The sequence below is a fragment of the Crocodylus siamensis genome, chromosome 2 (genome assembly GCF_052110815.1).
Source record: "Crocodylus siamensis isolate JL-2025a chromosome 2, ASM5211081v1, whole genome shotgun sequence".
Taxonomy (NCBI): domain Eukaryota; kingdom Metazoa; phylum Chordata; order Crocodylia; family Crocodylidae; genus Crocodylus; species Crocodylus siamensis.
This window is the reverse complement of record NC_143396.1, coordinates 237,108,296-237,128,824: the sequence shown is the minus strand read 5'-3', so window position 1 is coordinate 237,128,824 and position 20,529 is coordinate 237,108,296. Positions and strand designations below refer to the sequence as shown.

The 20,529-nt window shown below is 39.4% G+C and overlaps 1 protein-coding gene across 2 annotated transcripts; it reads left to right on the top strand.

The window, feature by feature from the left end:
• Positions 1-473: 473 nt before the first annotated feature.
• Positions 474-20,511, top strand: ARHGAP11A (Rho GTPase activating protein 11A). 2 transcript variants are annotated; one of them, XM_090033499.1, is made up of 12 exons: positions 474-974; positions 3,231-3,301; positions 3,541-3,637; positions 4,274-4,524; positions 5,719-5,879; positions 5,982-6,122; positions 8,446-8,520; positions 9,191-9,358; positions 13,774-13,906; positions 14,758-14,866; positions 15,189-15,339; positions 15,744-20,511. In XM_090033499.1, exons 1-12 carry the CDS (start codon positions 846-848, stop codon positions 17,267-17,269), a joined length of 3,012 nt encoding a protein of 1,003 aa, XP_089889625.1. In that variant the 5' UTR covers positions 474-845; the 3' UTR covers positions 17,270-20,511. The 2 variants fall into 2 exon arrangements, with proteins under 2 accessions (XP_089889625.1, XP_089889626.1); XM_090033500.1 differs by lacking the exon at positions 8,446-8,520 and having other exon boundaries at positions 475-974.
• The last annotated feature ends 18 nt before the right edge of the window (positions 20,512-20,529 follow it).

Below are 20,529 nucleotides of genomic sequence, written 5' to 3'. Positions count from 1 at the left end.
GCTCCCCCTGCACTGGCACAAAGCCACTGCAGCTGTAAGCTCCCTCCCGCAAGGGGCATGGCTCCTCCTCCCCGGAGGGGTCTGACTGCTCCCTCCCAGCTGCGGGGGTGCGGGGAGCCCATGCAGTTGGGATTTCACAGCAGCTGTGGTCTCCTCGCCCTAGGGTGCGTGGGGCACCCCTGCGGCTGGAAGAGCGCATCTACTGGGCCTGCCAAAAGACGTTGGAAATATCTGAAGCCCATGGTGGGGTTGTAGGGCCACTTATGGTTTTGGACTGACTCGCAGACTTGGACTTGATTTAGCTTGGAACATGAAACATTTCTTTAAAAATACACAACCTCCCGCAATCTACTGCGGAGCTTTTGGCATTGCTACGGGCCTCCTTCCCATTCCGCCCCGCCATTCTCACGCTATGGCCCCTACCGGCCGCCATAGCTCCTCTGCGCCCGCTGGCCACTGAGAAGGGGCCTTTTTTTTTTTTTAGGCATCCTCTACAACCGCCTGGGAATCAGTGAGCCCGCTTGGGAAGCCGGGTCCCGGCACTCTTGCCCTTCCAGCAGAGAAAGTGAGAGGCACCCCCGCGCATTACCCTGCCCCGGCGCTGGGTCCGACATCGCCGCTTGAGATCAGGCATTGGGGCGGGCACCCGGCGTTGGCAGTTGAGCCACGGGGGCCTGAGATTCGAAAGGACGGCGGCCCAATCAGAGGCGAGGCGGCGGAGTTGGGCGCCGCGTTTGAGCGCTGCGGCGGGGTTAGGGCTGGGCCCGTGGTCGTGAGCGCGGCGGGGTGTGATGGTGGAGCGCGGCGTGTGACAGCGGGGCCGGGCTGGGCCGGGCCAGGCCAGGATGGCGGAGCAGAGGCGCGGCCTGGTGCGGCTGGCGGTGCTACAGGAGCTCCGGGCCGCCCACGGCATCAAAGTCAAGAGCGGGAGCTGCCGGGCGGCGGCGAAGCAGCATCCTACAGCGGCCGGGGAGGTAAATGGGGGGAAGGGCGCACGGGCCCCGGTCCCAGTCCCAGTCCCAGTAAGCCTGCGCGTCCGACCCTCGGGCTCCGCTTCCTGCGGGCCCGGACGGGGCCCGGGGGTTCAGTTGTCAGTCCCTGTTTCCGCTCGATGTTGGCACTTTATTGCCGCTGACCGGCCTTTCTTATTCGTAAGGAGAAGCGGACGCGGCCCGATCACGGGTTCCCCCCGGGGCTGTGGGGGGGAGCGATGCAGCTCTGCGGAGCAGCTTGGTAAGCAGCTCGGAGCGCGTTCCGAGTGTGGGCGAGAAGCCAGGCGCTAAGCGTCTCTTCAGACCTGTGTCAGAGAGGGGCGCGCAGGCGGGAGTCCCTTTCTCGTTCCCTCTTCCGGGCAGCGATGGGCGTAGCAGTGGTGCGGCTTGGTAAGGGGCTGGTTGTGTAGCTCTTAGTTCTTTCTGAGAACTGCATGTTGCAAGGCAGATGATTGTGCAAGAGGCAGCTCAGATTTTAAATAGTGCTTAGTCCTACTGAGTTTGACTTTTTTGTGTGACCAAGCAGGCCAAAGGTGGTACTGTATAGTGTCATTTGATGCAAAAGCCTTTAAGCTCTTAAAGTGTCTTTAAATTCTTAGTCCTCTGGCTTGAGGAAACTGTCTCTGCTGATATAATCTCTTTATTTATTTATTTTTGCATCAAGTGGGCTATATGCAGTCTTGTAAGCAACAGCATTGTGGCATAACTGAAAACGAACTTCCTGTTAGGCTGAGTTCTAGTGTGCATCTTTTTTGAAAAACGTCATTGGGATGTGTTAAGGCAATCAGGACTTGTTCTAATAAGAGATATCATCTCTACCTACAAGGTTTTTGCAAAAAAACCCCAAGCCCTTTAATTGCAAGCCTTTGGGTGCAAACACCCTTTATCAGGCATTGGAGGAAAGGTTAAAGTTCTCTGGGGTAGAACTGAAAATTCGTATTTTCTAGGATTTGAGGATGTGTTGTTATTTGGTGGCAAGCTCTTTTGAATGCTTACCTTAAAATAAAAACGGTAGCATTAACAAATGATCAGAAAGGGGTTTGTTCTAAAAATACATAGTTGCATTTTGAAAATATTTAGAAAAAAATACTGTATCATCTGCTAGAGGACTTCAGTTGACATGAGGCAGATGTCTCCATTGGGGAATATTAGAGATATGGGCTTACGCAGGGCTAAAGAAGTCTAAACAAAATATTTTATGACTTCCTTTTTGTTACCAGTTGAATAATTTAGTTAGAATGAAGTGTGTGGCACATGAAAGGTGTTAACAAATTGTGGAAACTTGTGTACATGTTTTCTACAGAGGCATAAATCTTCTCTTATAACCACTACTAGGAGTGAAAGTACAGTAAGATGGTAGTAGATTCTTTTCCAGAAGAAATGATGCTGCTTTTGTTGAACCTTTTTTTTCCAGGAGACCATTCTAGCTTGTTGGTGCGCTAGCAACACTTCGCTTGATATTAGTTGATACCCCTTATGGGATCTACATGCTGTCTGTGCAAGCTTGTGAGTTGATCTCACTTAAGACTCATGTAAATCTGCAGATCGTTTTATCTTCAAATTTGCATTTAATCTGTACCTTCAAAAGAAATCTGGAATGAAAGGTTTGCAAGTATTGTGACTTTTCTTACCAGTCCCTAGTGATTCAGTCCTTTTGTGTTTAATAGCTTTGATTTCTGCCAAAGATGAGTTTGCATCAGTTGTTTATTAACTTGTTCTTGAACAGCCTGTACTCTGTACTTTGCACATTCAAAATTAAGAGGGAAGCTAAAGCTTGTTTTTGTTCGCTCTTGGAGAAGAGCACAAATATAGAATTGGCTTGATATTGATCAAAAGCAAAAGAACAATTTAAGATATTTGGTTTAGATCTCTAATTTAAATAAAATATTAGGTGCATCAAAGTAGAGAAGAATTAAGACCACTTTAGCTCACAGCTTGGTCTGTGTTAGAATTTGGGCATCTGTGACTAGAACAACTGTGTGCTACCGTGGTTAAACTGGAGCCTTGGAGAAGTAACCTTGGTAATTAACTGTACATAGATAATTTACAAAAAGAACTATGTGTTCCAATTTTTAAAGTTGGTGGAGGCTGTCTAACAAGTTGGGGGTTTTTTGCAAAGTTTTAGCTCCTTGCAGCTTCCCTACTATTACATATTATGCTATGCTGGATATGATCTGTACCAGTTGCTTGGTAACGCTTTCAAAAACTGTTTTAACAATATCATATTTTGTGTTTTAGGGCAGGGTTTTTGGAATATCTCTTCATGTTTTACCTCAGTCACTTGTGCCAGAATATGGAACTATTCCAAAGTAAGCAAATATTGCATGTGAAACTAGATCCATTTCCCCCTTCCTGTAGCAAATTATTTAAACTGGAGAGCAATTACAATTTTTTTTCTTGGTCTAGTAAAAATTGTCAGAGGAGGGGAGATATTACTTGAAAAAAGAGTTTGGAAATTGTACTGGGAACTCGAGAGATATGGATGAAGGAAAACTGAATTGCGTTCTGAATATAAACCATGCTGTGACTTTTTTCCCCCTCTCCTCAGCTTTCTTCTTGATGCTTGCAAACATTTAGAAAAGCATATTCACACTGAAGGACTCTTCAGAAAATCTGGGGCTCTTGTTCGTTTAAAAACATTAAAGGTAAATTTTAGAAGAGTAGTTCTATTAAACTCCAACTATATTTCTCTTGACTAGACATGTGCTTGATGATCTGAATCTACAGAAGCCTTCAAGTGTTTGAACTGAGAGTACTTGGATTAGCTTTACTATTGTTATTTATTTAAACTTCTTCTCAAAGATAGGCTTCCTTTTTTGTGCATTTTGAAACACAAAACAATGTTTCAGCTTTTTGGAGTATGTGAGCAAGCATGTACTCCAAAAGTTGGGTTGTTTTTTTTTTTTTTTTAAACCACAAAAGCCTTGTGAAAAGCTATACACTTTAGCTAGGGTGGATATACGAGGCTGGTAGTCTTCTCTTACAGTAGTATGGGATGTAGGAGAGTCGATACATCCAGAAACAGTATTGCCTGATATTAAATGGTCAATGCTATCTACTACCTACTAGTTATCAGGACTAACAATTGTGTAAAGTATGTGTGGGGGCTGCAATTAAAAACTGGAAAGATGTGAGATGAAACACAGCCATCTTGCCTGCTGTGCAAATAGGGAAGGTAAGAAATGTATCCTCTCTGTCGATGAGACTGCAAACTCTTAAACCTAGTAATCTTATAAAACATGTTGTAGACCTCAATTTACACTCCTTATGAATTATTTCAGAGTAAACTGGATCGAGGTGAAAACTGTCTCTCTGCTGCGTTGCCATGTGATATTGCAGGGCTTCTTAAACAGTTCTTTAGGGAGTTGCCAGAGCCCATTCTTCCGTCTCATCTTCAAGAAGCTCTTTTAAAGGCTCAGCAGCTAGGAGAGGAGAAGAAAACTGTCACGATGTTGCTTTCTTGCCTGTTCCCTGACAAAACAATTGATACTTTGCGTTACTTTTTCAACTTCCTCAGAAATGTATCCCTGAGGTAAGTAGGAAGAAACATGGGGGCGGGGTGGTGAACAACTTGGAAACCCTGTAAAATGCTAAACACAGATAATGGCTGTAGTTTTCTCTCATAAATATAAAAAATAATTGCTTACCCAGGGTTAATACAAACAGTGTTGTCTCCTCCTAACTTGTTGGGTGTATACCATAGAATCTTCACCTCCTGGGAGTGTGACTCCTCTTCTTATCCTCTACCATCTTTCTGCCCTTTTCCAAAAGAGCAGCTAATGAGATTTATCTCTTATCTGGTTCTCTTGTCTGAGTTCATCAACTGTCAGCTGTCAAGTTCAATAGCATGCTTGTGCCATGACTTATACTCTAGACAGGAAGTGTTGGCTTGGATCAGTGATTCTTACCATGAGATCCTTTTAAGTGTGACCTGCATTGCCACATAATAGTAACACTTCTAGGTGTGCAAAAGTGCCAGTCAGCAGTCGTGGTGGGGGCCGTGGCCAATTGCGCCAGCCCAGAAGTGCCAGTGATGTTTCTCCTGGTGCCCCCACTCCCTGGCCAGCGCTCAGAGGGGCCACCAGTGCTCCCATCGCCAAAGAGGGGAATGCTGGCTGTTGGGGGGTGCGTATGCACCCCTTACGCATTGCCGCTGAAATGTAGAGCTTTCAAATAAGAATGCCAGTATTGCCAACCCCGGTATGTCAAAAATCATGATATGAATGCTTTAAAAAAAATCAAGAGATGCTATTTTTGAAGTTTGTGTGTGTCGGGGGGGCTTAATTGTGAAGGTGTGGGGGGCTGTATGTGTGTATAGGGAGGGATGGGCACCACAGTCCAGCAGGTCAGCCTGCGGGGGAGGGCAGGGGCTGGGGCTAAATTAAGCCCCCTGCAGTGAGGGACAGTGCTGCGGAGACAGGAGCAGGGGTAAGATGAGTGGGGCCCTGGCTGAGTGGAACCTACCTGCTGGGAAAGCATGCCCTTAAATAATTTTTTCTCCCTCTGCCTTGATCTGCCCCCATCCTTCCCTCCCCACAGACTTACCTGCCCGGGGTGGGGTAGCAACACACAGTAGATCTTAGGTTGCTTTTAAATGCCAGAGGTAATCTCCTACTTAAAAAGGTTGGAGACAGCTTCCTTAGACCAACATGGCTACAACCTACACCCTTGTAAGTTTAAAATATCATCAAGTTTTAGCTTGTATTTTAATATAATTTTTCTTTAGATCCAATGAGAATAAAATGGATAGCAGTAACCTGGCAGTGATTTTTGCTCCAAATCTCTTGCATTCGAGTAATGATGAAAAGATGTCACTCAGCACAGAAAAAAAGCTTCGTTTGCAGGCCTCTGTTGTGCAGACACTTATTGATCATGCAGGTGATATAGGTAAGATGCTGATTGAATAATGTTATGAATTTGTTTAAAAGCATGTGTGTGCTTTTGGACTATAATTTCCCTCTAAATATTTTATATAAATCTCTAATTCAGGTCAAGTACCAGAGTTTATCCTGGAAAAGGTACCTGCCATGTTGGGTATTGATGGCTTGGGTTCTACTCCTTCACTAAAGGGCTACGAAGAAAATGAATCTCCTGGTGAATGGAAAAGGAAGAGACGGCAAAGTGTTGGAGGTGAGTGTGTTAACTGAAAATCTAAGTTTAACAAGTGTTATTAATTTGAGAAACTTTGAGATAAGCAGGTCCTCCTCAGATACCCTAATGTCTCAGAACTGCAGACTTCCACATTGTCTGAAGCTTCATAAGCTGAGGATGAAAAGCTTGGCTTCATGAAAGCTAGCATATGGCTGGAAAGCATTTCGGCACTTAATTAGTGCTGAAGTAAAAACCACATTTGGATAATGCGCGCCATAACCCTTAGTATGCATCTTTTTATGTTTGAACTACAATAGTTATCAGTTTGGTGTAAGTAGGTATGCAGCAAAATAATGCTGTACCTTTTAACATGTGGACACCTGGCTTCAAATCTTACCTTTTGGTCAGAAATAAAATCAGTTTAGAGGTCTGAAAATTCTTGATCCTTCAGACCAATGTCACACTTCTCAGATTTACAAGCTTATTAAACTTTAAGTAGAGCTTGGGAGGAGTAGTGACCATCTATGGATCACTTTTTTGGCTTTTGGACCACAGTTTATTGGTTAATCAGTGGTTCTTCCACATCTTGACAAAACTAACAGTCAGTTCATGAGAGCTCTAAAATTGAAATATTAAAATTGCAAATTGGGACTTAAATGTACTGGTAGAGTACTGTTTTAGGACAGTGCTTATACAGACCCCCAGGAGCTTTTCTCCCAATATATGTCTTGGGCATTCAAGCTTGGTAGACTATGTACTGGTTTATGAGAAACTTGCCTATCCCTGTTAGATGCGTGAGGTCAAATCCCATTCTACATACTGGGTGTGGATTTAGGCACCTAATTGCAAGTCTGTTTCGCCCTTCTCAAGTCCCTGGAAAACTTAATACAGAAGATGGGTGGGGCCCTCACTGCAATTGTATAGCTGGACAGAACTTCATTATATCCAAGCAATTCTTGATTGATGGGTATTTAATTTTGTTGGGATGGGAGATAGGCCTTGAAGTTGTACTTAATAAGATTAGCTGAGCTAAAAGAAAATTTTAATTTTTTTGAACAGAAGACTCAAACAGTTCTCTAAATTCTTCTCAAAGATCTTTCTTACTATTGCGTAGCTATTGGCCAGGGGACATTTCAGAGACCATAGATAAAACATGTTAGGCTATTGGTGTGATATAACAGTCTGGGTCTCTTCACATGTTGGAATGATAGCTCATATAAATCTTGCCAAATATGGATAATAGAACCACAGTGCCACTGATTCTATGTACAATAATGTGTATTCCACAGCCCCACTAATATTCTGTGCAGTACTGCACAGTAGAGATGTCTTACTAGCGCTGTACCTGTGCTTCTCCACATTTTAAAAAATAGGAGCATGTACTTGATGTATGTTGCTACAGATGAAACATATCTCTGCAGAAGTTGGAGTTAAAGCTTTTTGTCTAATCATGCTATGTCTTTTGTGTAGTGTGCTTCATCTGTTGGAAGGGGAAAGGAGATCCCCGAGGAGTTGCACATTGTTAGTGAGTGGTAAATATGTGTGGGTGTTAAGAAAAGGTTCCTTGAATTTGGTGTTGCTTAAGTGTGTGGATGGCATGCCTTAATTTTCTGATATTTGGTTGTGGAAATGCACAGTAATAATATAGTATTTTCTAAATGTTAAAAATGAGGCTTGAAGATCTACATGACACTTATAAAAAAAATTATCTGTCCAATTATGCCTTCAAGGCCAGAACTTTTAGTCATGCCCACACAATCTAAAACTGAAAAAGTTTAAATGTGGTATGGAACGCCTCACAGGTACTTAAGTGGGACAACTGGCTTGTACTAGGCTCCCAGGATAAAAGGCTTTTTCCTGGGAGAAAGCTGATATTTGTTCTTAGCCTGAGAACACTTCTTCCCCTGTGCAGTTGCTGGTTATTCAAGTTAATTGCCATTCAAGCTTCATCTGTAAATGATTTGCCCCACACTTGTTACAAAGCTTGGGACAGTCAGACCCTGGGCATTCCTGATGTCTCTTCTTTTTTTACTTGGACTTCAGTGGGGGAAGCTGTACAAAAAAGCTGTTACAAAAATGTTTCTCTCAGTTTTTATTTATATATTTAACATTATTTTGTATATATTTTGGCATAGCTTTATCTCTTTTAGTTACTTTTTGTGTATGGAAGACTGAATTATTTTTCTTTTTAAAGAGCTGGCAAAGAAACTTGGAGGGGGAGCAAGTGTAACACCTGGAAAACAAAACAAAACAAAAAACTCTTATTTTCTTTGTCCATGATCTCTTTTCTTGTTTTTAAAAATAGAGCAAGACAAGTTAAGATTAAAAAAAGCTTGATTGCTTGGTATGTCTTGCATTTCAGATATTGTTAGTGGAGCATTGAATAAACTAAAATCTAACAGAACACCCTCCACTACACCTCAGCGAGACAGAAGTGGTAGGTATTTAGTGTATGTTTGCACTAAACAAAGCTCCTGCAGTATCTTCAGGTGTGTGGACTATATTCTAATAAGACCTGAACTAAAAGAATGAAGGATTTATTTACTGAAGTGATTAATGGTTTCTAAATCGACTCTGTTTTCAAATTTTGAATATAGTTACACTTTTTCAGTGAGGATACTACTTGTAGTCTTAGACCTGCTAGTACCATTGGTAGTAGTGGACTGAGCAGTTCTAGGATTAGAAACTAAACTGCTTTTCGTATGATGCAAACTAAGGTTTGGATGTGGCGGTGCAGCATTTAGCTATCTGGAGAATTAGAGAATGAATTCAAGCTTAAGTTTGAATCTTGCACACTTCTGTCCTTTAAACTTGCCAAAACAATTCTGTTTATCTTAATTTTCTTCGCACCTATATCTTCTTGTTCTATTAATGTATATTTGGACTTTCCAATGGGAACTTTGCTTGCAAAATAAACAAAGCTATTGCTTAGTGTCTTGCTTATTTAAAATGCATGCCATTTCATTCCAGTTATTTAATAACTGCTTCTGCAGAAATCTCCCTTATTTAAATAAGGAAGATTTTACATTTTTTATTAAGTTCTCATTTTTTAGACGGTGTTTGCAGATTCAGTGTTTTTTGGATTTTTTTTTTTTTTTTTATTGCAGTCTTTCCATCAGTGACTCCAGTGATTCTCACTCCAAGCACTAAGCGTAAGCTTCTAAATGATTCTTCTCAGGGCTTTTCCAGCAAAAAAAGACGGTCCCTCAAGCATAGCTTTGGCTTTGAATTGCTACCAAGTAGTCTTTTTAACAGTGGCTCAACACCAGCATCAGGTACAGTGATTTTCCCCCTCCCCCAACTATTCTTTCCTTTACTCAGATTTGCAATCCTGAAGTCTTCCTTTCCTGTTCCGTCCTTTTTTTCTGTACCATATACCTAGGTCATAACTAAATCCTTCTTTCCCATGTTACATGCTGAATATGGTAAGGTCTCTAATTTAATTCACTACTGTTGTTTTTTTGGTTTTTTTTAATTTTTGCCATTGTTCCAATTCCCTGTAAACTGTCTTATTCCCTCACTACCCTCTTCCACCCCCAATCACTTTGTGGTAATTGATCATTTGGCTAAATTTCCATTTTTATTCTGACAGTCCTTTCTTCTGTCACACAAACACTTATTACTGGATCATTGTGGACATTGCTCCACCCATCAGGACTCAGGTTCTTGCACACAGTTCAGTTTCTTTCTCATGCACTTTATCCAGGAGTTTGCCTGCTCTGTTGGGTGGACTGTATCCAGGTCATAATGACTGAATCATGTCAATAAAGTGTGTGTTCTCAACCATACGGAAAGAAAAGTTTATCGTATAAACAAATAGCGCACTTTTTTTTCATTGACTACCTCTTGCTGAAATTGCTGGTTCTTATTACAGATTTAACAATGGTTGTTTCTGGATGATGGAGATTTTTGCTATAGGTGATGTACTATGCAAAACACATTTGACTACAACACTGGTATCATTAGTAGATAACTTTGAAACTGTAGACAGTGATGATGATGTTCAAGATGGATAGTCAGAATCCTGTATGTTGAGTATGGATCTTCCTGATGAAAAGAAGTTGGTGCAGTCACTATAGTACTGCTTATTTAGTATTACTTAAGGTAGATAAAAATCAGTTTTTTTAATAAAAATCCATTTTTTAAATCAGATTTTTTTTAATTGTATTTTTTTAATTTTTGTTAAGATGCTTTTTAAAAAAATAAACCCTATATATAAAACTAGTTTTAATTTAGGATATGTTAAAGCTCAACGATATCATCATGGACTAGGGATTATAATTTCTAACAATATACTATTTAAGACAATATATTCACGTAACCTTTTTAGAAAAGGTTTATAAATATAGTCCATGGCCTGTTGTGACCTATTAGGGGCCCAATCTTATGGGGTTCTCAGAAGTTCTTTTATAGATTAGGAAAGATTGCAGAAAACCACTCTACCCAATGGGACACAGTGCTCAGTCTAGAAGATCCCATTAAGGATCTCTGATGCTTAGTTTCAGTGCTCAAACTGTGTATTTTTCTCCAGAAATAACATCTTTGTTAACAGCAGTATATGGCGGTGAGAGATAATGGACCTGATTACCTACCCATTAGCCCTGTTGTCTCTGCAAGTTCGTGTAGAGTCAATCTCTTATCTCCTTCTAAAAATGCAAAGTTTCAAGAAGTTAAATGAATAGAGTATTGTAAGGGGTAGAGTGGATTTGGCCAAGGACCAGGAATCTGGAGATAAATGCAAGAAGGCAAGGGCAGTAGAAACAAAACAGAAATATTTTGAGCAGAATATTCCACAAGTCTTGAGGGATAAGTTTGAGTATAGCCTCTCCATTGATTTGAGATCCAGAGAGAGAATAGTTTGGTAGAAGGGAAAACTTATCACGGCACCAGGCTTGCCAGGCCATAAAAGAGGCTCCATTTGAGAATATCAAACAACAAAAATAAACTTCGTGTTTAAGGAAAAAAAAAGATTTAAAATCCAGGCTTGACCAGTGATTTAAATCAAATCTTCCCTCTTCCATACTTCAAGGACTGCCCATCTTCCCTGTCTTATGGGTGGACTTTTAGGCTACTTGAATTCTCATTAAAATGTTTGAGGTAAAAATATAGTTGTTACTTTATTGAACTATCATATTGTTAATGCAGTTGGGATATACAAATAATAGCTGAAATAGGCAAACCTTCCTTTTACAGTTTCACTTCTAAAGTAGTACTGAGTGCAGTGAATTTAATTCCAGGATGTATTTGATTTAAATGAAATAAATTCAAATTACAATTAAGTCACTGGGCAGGAAGCTTCAATTTTAATCATGTTTTTCTACAAGAAGTGCACTTCCATTTGATATAACCTTAATACATGTTACTCACAACTTGGAAATGGATGTAAGTTTCATTTTTAGAAGATACACACTATACATTTTAAAGCGGTGATTTTGATATTTTTTCAGATTCAGTTTTCTGATGTAGCCAGAAAATTAATTATGATGTGGTGACTTTATTTACCAAAGCTAATTGAAGTAGACGCTTGTAAACTATCTCCAATTTGCTAGATTAACCATGAATATATGGGGGATTTTTGCCACACTGTATTAGAAGGACATCAAATGAGTGCTGCAGACATATATTATTTCTTCTCCCTTTCTTCTAGATTTCTTCTCATCTTTGATTTCTTTTCTCTTTTATGGCCTGGCAAGCCTGCTGCCATGATAGGTTTTCCCTTCTACCATACCATTCCCTCACTTGATTTCAAATCAATGGAGAGGCTATACTCAAACTTATCCCTCAAGACTTGTGGAATATTCTTCTCAAAATTTAATGACTTGGGTGAGGGGATGGAAAGCTCAGTGATTAAGGTCATGGATGATGCCAAGCTGTGGGGAAATGCAGGTACATCAGAGGATAGGGTAAAAATCCAGGATGACCTTGGCAGACTGGATTCATGGGTGGAACAGAATCAGGTGAGGTTTAACAGGAAGAAGTGTAAAGTCCTTCATCTGGGTAGGAAGAACCCTTACCGTAACTATACGATGTCTGTTGTTCCAGTATCTGAATGAGATCTGGGGGTCACGATCAACTGGAAAGTGAATATGAGCCAAAAGTGCGATGGGGCTTCTGGAAAGGCAAATAGAGCACTGGCATGCATCAGCTGATGTGTTGCTGATTAGATCCAGGGAGGTGCTCCTCCCTCTATTTGGTGTTGAATGAGGCCTCAGCTGGAGTACTGTGTCTGGTTCTGGGCACTGCACTTCAAGAAGTTTATGGATAAGCTTGGGAGGGTACGAAAAAGGGCCACTTATATGGTCAAGAGCATGGAGGATAGACCCTATGGGGAGAGACTCTGGGAACTGGCCTGTTCAGTCTGGGTAAGAGAAGGCTGAGGGGTGATTTGATAGCTGGCTATGTCAGGGGTGAGCATCAAGATCTAGGGGAGCAACTCTTCAGGAAGATACTTCAAGGGAGGACAAGGACCAATGGGCATAAGCTAATAGAGGGTAAATCCAGGCTAGATATAAGAGAACTTTTTTCTCTATAAAGGTTACCAGAATCTGGAACACCCAGCAGAGGTAGTGCAGGACCCTCTTTGGAGGTGTTCGAGATGATGAGGCAGGACAGACACCTTGTCGAGCTTGTCTGAGCCCAGTAACTTCCTGCTGACAGCAGGGGACCAGACTTGATATTACAGGTCCCTTCCAGTTCTGTGCTTCCATAACCCCATAAGATTGGACCCCTAATATAGTCCATGACTTGTTGTGACCTATTTATAGAACTTTTCTAAATGTATTGTCTCAAATAGTTTTAATTTAAGATATGTTAAAGCTCAAAGATGGCATCATGGAATAGGGATTATAACTTCTAATTATATACTATCTTTTTATATAGGTTTTTTTAATTTAAATAAAAAAATGGATTTTAAATTTAAAAAAAAATCTTTTTTCTTATTTAAAGAAAATTGTTGGTTTGGGGGTTTTTTTGTTTTTTTTTAATCTACCCTGATGCACTGTATTTTTCCACTTTCTAAGCTCTCCATGTCTTTCTACTGTGAGCTTCTTGGAGCAGGAAGGCACCCTGAATATCTGTAAAACATCTACTGCCCATTATGTTAGCATAACTAATCAAAATGTTCAACTTCATGTTTGCTATGAAGAATAAACAAGTCTAAACAAGCGCTAATCATTTTAGAAGCAAATGCATCTCAATTTTCTGTGTAGGTGGATGAATAAAAAAACAGCATATTCTTTGCTGTTAAGGTCTATTCTGGCTAAGTGTTGCAAAAAGATCACAGATGCTTTCTGCTACATATAATCTTCCCACTGACATGCTCCCATTTTAATATTTTTATTGAAAAAATTCAAGAGTAAAATGTAAACAAGAATAAACGAAGTGTATTAAGCTAGAAACTGATTTAAGATGTGAAACCAGTAATGTTCTGGTGCTTCTACTTGCTAGTATCAAAACAGATCCCTTTTAACTTGTGTGATTTCCTTCCAACATTTTTCCTTGCCTGAAATGCTTTAAACAGCAGAGTCCCCTGACTTTTCAAACACTGCACGTTCAAGCAAGTTGTACTGAACAAATGAGTGCCTTTCCAAAAAAAACAAACTTTGCCTCCAACAGCTTTTTAGCACGTTTTTATTTTAGCATGAAGATATAAAATTACCTGTTTATCATGTACATAACTTTGTTCTTGTAGTTCAATATGAAGCAAGTCCTTGTGTGTCTCGATCATTTCACACTTCGCTGTCTCCATCAGTCAGCAGTGAAAAGCATCTGTCTAGCACAGGAAACAGGAGAAGCAAAAGAAATGCATGCAAAAAAATATGCAGGTAAATTGCCTTAATTCGTAGGTGCAGTATGTGCTGTATTGAGAAGCAGAACCAAAAGGCTACCCTTTGCTACTCTTTTACAATGTGTATAGAGTGTATCTCCTTGTATAAAAAGGAGTGATTGGTCTAGTTTCTAGCAATCAAGTAAACAAGCTGCCATTATGTATAGGTTCCTTTCTGAAACTCCTGAGGGTAAATAAAGCCTTGAGATTAAAAAGGTTGAGAGAGATCCTTCATACTGATCTTGGGTTATTATGGTAGCCATTTTGTTTCTGGAATGTTTTTCTTTCACGGTGTCTATTGGACAAGACATAAGGTTAAACATTTTGGTTCTGCCAGATTTGCTTTTAGCTTTTTACTTCATAGTGCTCTGTCTCCAGGAGTTGTGGAATGTATGGGTGGAACAGACGTGGATGCCCAAAGCAAAGCCATGAAGTGTAAAAACCTGACTTCCAAGGGTTCATCCTACTGTATTTTTTTTCCTAGAATTCCTTATTTCTCTTGATAATTCCTGACTCCCCTTTCAGTGTCTTTCCCCCACTTTTTAAAAATAATTTCACTAACTCAGATCAAAACAAAACACCCCCCAACTTTGTAGCACTGAGCATTAAATCAGTTACTTTAAAGCATATTGAATTGTTCCTAATAAAGGAATCAACTTTATCAGTGTTGCATTTTTTTTCCTCTTCAGTTTTTGTTTCATTGGTCTCAAGAAATAATCTAAAATAGAAAGTATAAAAGGATACAAATTATAAAGAGAGCAGTATTTGGGGATTTTTTTTCCTTTTTTTTTTTTTTTTTTTTCTTCTTTCCATTGCTTTTTTTCCCTTAAAATGTTCACCTTTTTTCAGGGCCGAATCAGGAAAAACTGGCTGCTTCTCTCCAAAGATTAGCCGAAAAGAAATGGTTCGCAGATCATTACGTTTGAAGTTCAGTCTGGGAAAAAGCAACAAAGATGTAGTATGTTAACTTTTCCTATCCTATTCTTGTCAGCATATTCTCGGGAGTGTTGTCAAGGAAGAGAGAGTACTGTTCTTGTAGCCTATATAGTGTAAAGAGGTCTACATTGTTTAAGGAAGAGAGGGAAGTTTCTCTGTTCTAAAATTTTACATTAATAAATGCTTAAATGCAAGTTTTCACAGTTGCTATCAATGGAAAAACATTCTTTAAACTATAAACTTGCATTTAATTTGGATCTCTAGAAAACAAATTTAAGTTTTGAATAATGTTATGTTTACTCTTTAAAACTTTTTGTGTTTATTTTGTTTTTTTCGCTTTCAAGGTGAATGTTGCAAGTGGATGTCCAGCTGTACACAGGTCTGAAAACATTGGCTGGCGACTTGCAAATCAACAAGATATGGAAAACAGAGTTGAAGATTCGAAGTCAGAATTGCTCTTTACCCCAGGTGTTAGTGAAAAATTTACGAAGAAAGGTAAAAGTTTTTAGAGAGAGCTTGCTGATGGCCATTTAAAAACAGAATTAAGTGATCTTAAAGGTTCCAGAGGGGAAATAGCCAGACAGAAAATAAATGAAAAATTGGGTAACGGGGAGAAGTTGGTTGTAATTACAAATTAAAGTAACTGCATTTTTATAGTACCTTGCTTTACTGATAAGTCTTACTACACTAGTATTCTAAAGTCTTTATGTGAAAGACTTTCATCTCTGGATATGTAAATTAAACAAGGTACTTAAATGGAGAATGATGCAACTTCAAATTCATTTATTATAACTGGATTTATTGGCAAGATTCTTGTTTATGCTTTTGTAAATGTTCTATGAATAGACTAATGTTAAACACATTTTTAAAAATAATTTTATTATCAAACTTCTCTTAAGGTTCAAAAAATATCAGCAAATCTGAGGAAAACTTACTAACACCAAAGTGTCATGATAAAGTAAGTTATCGAATGTCATGGAATGGACCCAATAATGCAGATTCTCACGGGACCAGCAACAGTGAGACAAATCTGATGGGATATCCTGAAGCAGAGACCTGTTCTTCAGAACCTGTTCTTGTAATTGGAAAGCCACCTGTCATTCCAGATGATTTGAAATCTAGTATTGTAAATAAGCAAGATGTCAGTCTAAGAGAATTTTCCCTTTGTGAAGATGAGAACTTGACTGCAGAAACATTACTGAAGATTAAAAAAGCATTTTCTGACTCTGGAAGTAATCTTCACAATCTGATAGCAGATACAAAGTCTTCACTATTGGAACTAACAGAAGAAAGGTTAAATGAAACTCCTCATCTCATAGGGTTCAGTCCAGTGAAAGAACAGTTAGCCGAAGTTTCAAAAAATCTGGCAGTTGAAGAATCGAAGGATAAGCTTGATGAGTCTTCTACCACTGGCTGTCATCAATTGAGGAAGGATGAAATCAAAGTTGTAGAGAACTGTTTCCAAAATCCTGTTGAGATTGAGAAATTGGACACAGAAAATGTGCCAGAACTTACTATGTCTCAGGTAATGACTAGTGAGGGCAAGCTGAATTTTCAGGGAAGCCTCTCCAAAGATAAATTACGTTCACTTGGAAGAAAAGAGGGAGGAGTAGAATTGGAACAGTCACAAATATTTGAAGGCTATGAGCTTAAATACTGTAATTCAGAGAGAGAATCTGTGAAATCTATTGCTGGAGTACAAATTCCTGCTTCACAGTTACTTGGGTCCAGAAATAAAACTGGAAAACACAGTGAACAGACTAGAAGTTATGATAAAACTACACCAAAAACTTTACCTGCTTCTGATCTGGGGAGGGTTTCTGACCACATACAATGGTTCAATAAGCTTTGTTTAAATGATCCATGTTCTGCAAGCAAAGCTAAGCCACCCCTCAAGTTTCAACGTACTCCTGTCCGCCAGTCTGTAAGAAGAATGAACTCCCTATTGGAGGCCAGCAGACAGTCTGTAAATTGTAAATTGGCAAAACCTACTGATGCTTATTCTCCACTTGCTAAATCAGTGAGCTATGATTCTGCACTGTCCTCCTGTCTAGAAGAGTCCTCTAAGAATTCCACAACATCATCCAGTTGTGAAACTGTACATCAAGTCTTCGTGTCATATAAAGAGATGGATTTAATTCCCAAATCTCATTCCAAACCATTAAATCCAGTAGAGAAAGACGGTGTTTCTGTAAGAACTGTTAGAAGCTGCAAACAGAAAGTGACTGTTTTAGAAGACGTAACTAATCAGGAAGTGTCAAAAGCTGCTGTCAAACTGAGTACAAATACAAACATTATTGGTGCTATACCAGATAAAAATATCCTTACAAAAAGTGCTACTGGAAAGGCTCGGTACAGGGGATCTCCAAAGAATCCAATATCAAAAGCTAAACTTCTTCCATCTACTAAACCTGTAGACTTATAGGTATTAAAAATTGGCAGTTGAATTGGTTAACTAGAATGTCTTTAATATTCTTTGGGAAGACTAAGTCTAGATGAACTCTAACTCTGAATTTTTTTGTATAATGGGATTTTTAATTTTAATTGTGTTAAATTTGGTATATGTTTAGATTTGTACAGATGTCATTAATTGTATATCAATACAATTTGGGTATTTTCCATTTACTGTAACTTTATGACTTCTAGTTGTCTGCTATTCTCAATTGACTGGATTCTGAAAAACCAAAAGTCTAGCTTAATTTCTAAACATTTCAAGTTGTAATTGTTCATGGAAGGCCATCTCAAACCGTGTGGGATGCATCCTTTTAGAAGTAGGCAAACCAATTCTTGCAGTATCCAGACAAGTGTAGTATTTTATTTTAAGAAACTATTGCCAGAAGTTTTTAAAAACCAAAATCAATGCACACACAAAAAAATGGCTCACTGCTATCTATCAGGATGTGTGAAACTCATTTATTATTGCTACATTTAATTCTTTGTGTGTGTGTGTGTGTGTTTGTGTGTATGTGTTTTTTAAACACTACAGTGACAAAATGGCAGTATTCTAGCTTTGGCATTGACCTAGACTTCACTACTGCTCTGATTTTACTGTGTGGCATTTTTCAATAGATGGATACACCTCTGTCCTCACAGTCAAGTTTCTGTGTACACACCAGTTGCATCTATCTGTGCATGTGCAAATGAGAGAAGTAGTTGAGTATATAGGAAATAAATAAGCAGAATATGCGCTTAATATTGTATCCCTGAAAACACGGATGTATTTTTTGTGCCTGTTACCTTTAGTTTCTGTAAGGTTTTATGTTAATAGATAGATAATATGCTGGTCTTAACTTATTTATCTAGAGCAAAGAAATATAGCTGATCATATGATACAAAAGTAGATTTAAGACAATGTCACTGAAATAGTGAGACAAATGTAAAAAGCCATACTGTGTTTAAAACTTCATTTGCACAAACAAATGTTTACATCTGTCTTAGAATTTAAACTGTTTACATGTGGTCCATTGTAAAATTATTTAAAACTAAAAATCTTGAACTATGACAGTTACTTTCTATGTATACAGCTTGCTTGTTGGCAGGATTTAAGAGCTGAAATCCTTGCATAGGTACTTGCTTTTAGTATAAGTTTGCTCATCCTATTTGGGTTTTGTAAATGTTCTCTCTACAGTGCTTTTATACCTTGTAGATAAATGATCAATGACAGCTGGAATTTGGATTTTTGCTGTTCATAAGAGATTGCCAACTCCACCACTTTCACCAACCCTCTGAAACTACCAGAAAATAAAAATCTCATTCTTCTAATTCTTCATACTTCCCAAAAGCAAGATCAGAGAGGTTCATAATGATATGTTAATGTTCAACAGACTTGTGCTGGGTTGGGCAAGGAAAGGAATGTCTTTCAGACTTAATGGGCCCCCTTACTCTTGGTGCATGTGGGGTATGCATGTGCACGCATCTAGAGACACTTTGCTATACCACACACACACTCCTACTAACAATTCTAGTATGAAGTAATGGGCAAAAACATCTACAAGCCATGTAAGTTGCAGACACAAGGAGCCTTTGGAGGTCAAAATTCAATATTGATTCTATTCAGAAACTAATACCATGTCAAGACAGCTCATAGACCATACATGTAATAAGCTCATACAGTAGAGTGCTGGTATTTGTACACTCTAGGGTTGGATAGAAGCTTAAGCCAATATGTAGAATACACATCTGTGAAAATGCCAATGCATGGCAGGGAAGATCAGAGGGGGTTAGGAGTTCATGCATGTGAGACAGGTAGGTGGGTTGTGATGGGGTGGAGAATGGACAAGAGAGTAGGATGTTGACCATTGGTAAAATGTAGAGGTTTACCTGGGGTTATTGGTTGGCAGGCAGGTTGTAGTGTACCATAAATCCAATATCTATATTTAGTTCATGATTTTTTTGTATCCAGTAGTTTCATGAAGCGAAGTTTGTAGGCATGTCTACGAAAGGTATTTTGTAAATTCCCTTTGAGGATTAGAACTGAGAGATTGGTGAGTGGTTGTCTTGTGAGAAATGTGCACCAAGAGGTAATTGGGTATTTTTTATCATTCATAGATTTTTCAGTGTGTTCATTCTGATATTCAATTGTCTGGTTTTTCCTACATAGCTTCCATCAGGGCATTCAGTGCCCTTGATGAGGTGTATTACATTTCTGGGGGTGCAGGTATAAGATCCAGGAATGGTGATGGGTCTGCTGTGGGATGTGGTTGTGGGAGCAGTGGATAAGTGTTGGCAGGCTTTACATTTGTCCTGGCATGGTTTGGATCCATTCAGTGTGCTTTGGGCCATAGGAAGTTTTGCTTTTTGGTGATGAGGTTGCTGAGGTTTGGTGCCTGTTTAAAGGCTAGGATGGGTGGTTCTGGGAAGATCTCTTTAAGAACTGGGTCTTCTATGGGTTGCAGTTGTTTGAGGATTTTCTGTATAGGTTCCAGGGAAGGATGGTATGTCATACCTAATAGTGTGTGATTCGTGGGAATATTTTTTTTGTATTGCAGCAATTCTTTGTGTAGTATCTGGGTGTCTCTTTCAAAAGTGTGATCTTTCTCTGAAGGATTGCCCTTATTGGGTGAAAAACTCTTTTGAGAGTTGTGAGGTGACAATCCCAGATGTTTTCCACAGTTCAAATTTGGTGTTATTGGAGGACTTGGCTGTATATTACAACTTTCTTGGTGTGTTTTAAGGCAGTTGCTGGCTCTGTGTAAAATGTGTGTTGGTCTGTGAGTTTCTTGTATATGGTGTTTTGTATTTCACCATTCTGGATATTGATCATAGTGTCTAAAAAGAAAATGTTGGTGCTGGAGCATGCCAGAGAGAGTCTGATGGAAGGGTTATGATTATTAAACCTGTGATGGAAATCAATCAGATTTCAGGTCATTAGTCCAAATGACGTATATAACATCTATATAGCTTAGACAGGGATGGGCAACTATTTCGGCTGGAGGGCTGCTTAACGAGCTCTGGTGAGCTGTCGAGGGTCGCAAGGGTAGCCCCACCCCTTAGTAGCCATCTTGGGACCAGAAGTCCTGCCCCAAATCTCTGACCTTTGCTACTGGAAGTCCCTTCCCTTGCCTCTAGAAGTACTTTTGAGAAGAAGGATTGCCATCATAGAACTGGGAAAAAACAACAACAAATTGTATACTAAAAATCAAGCATCCATAATATATTTTTAATTTAATTGTAAAAAGACAAATT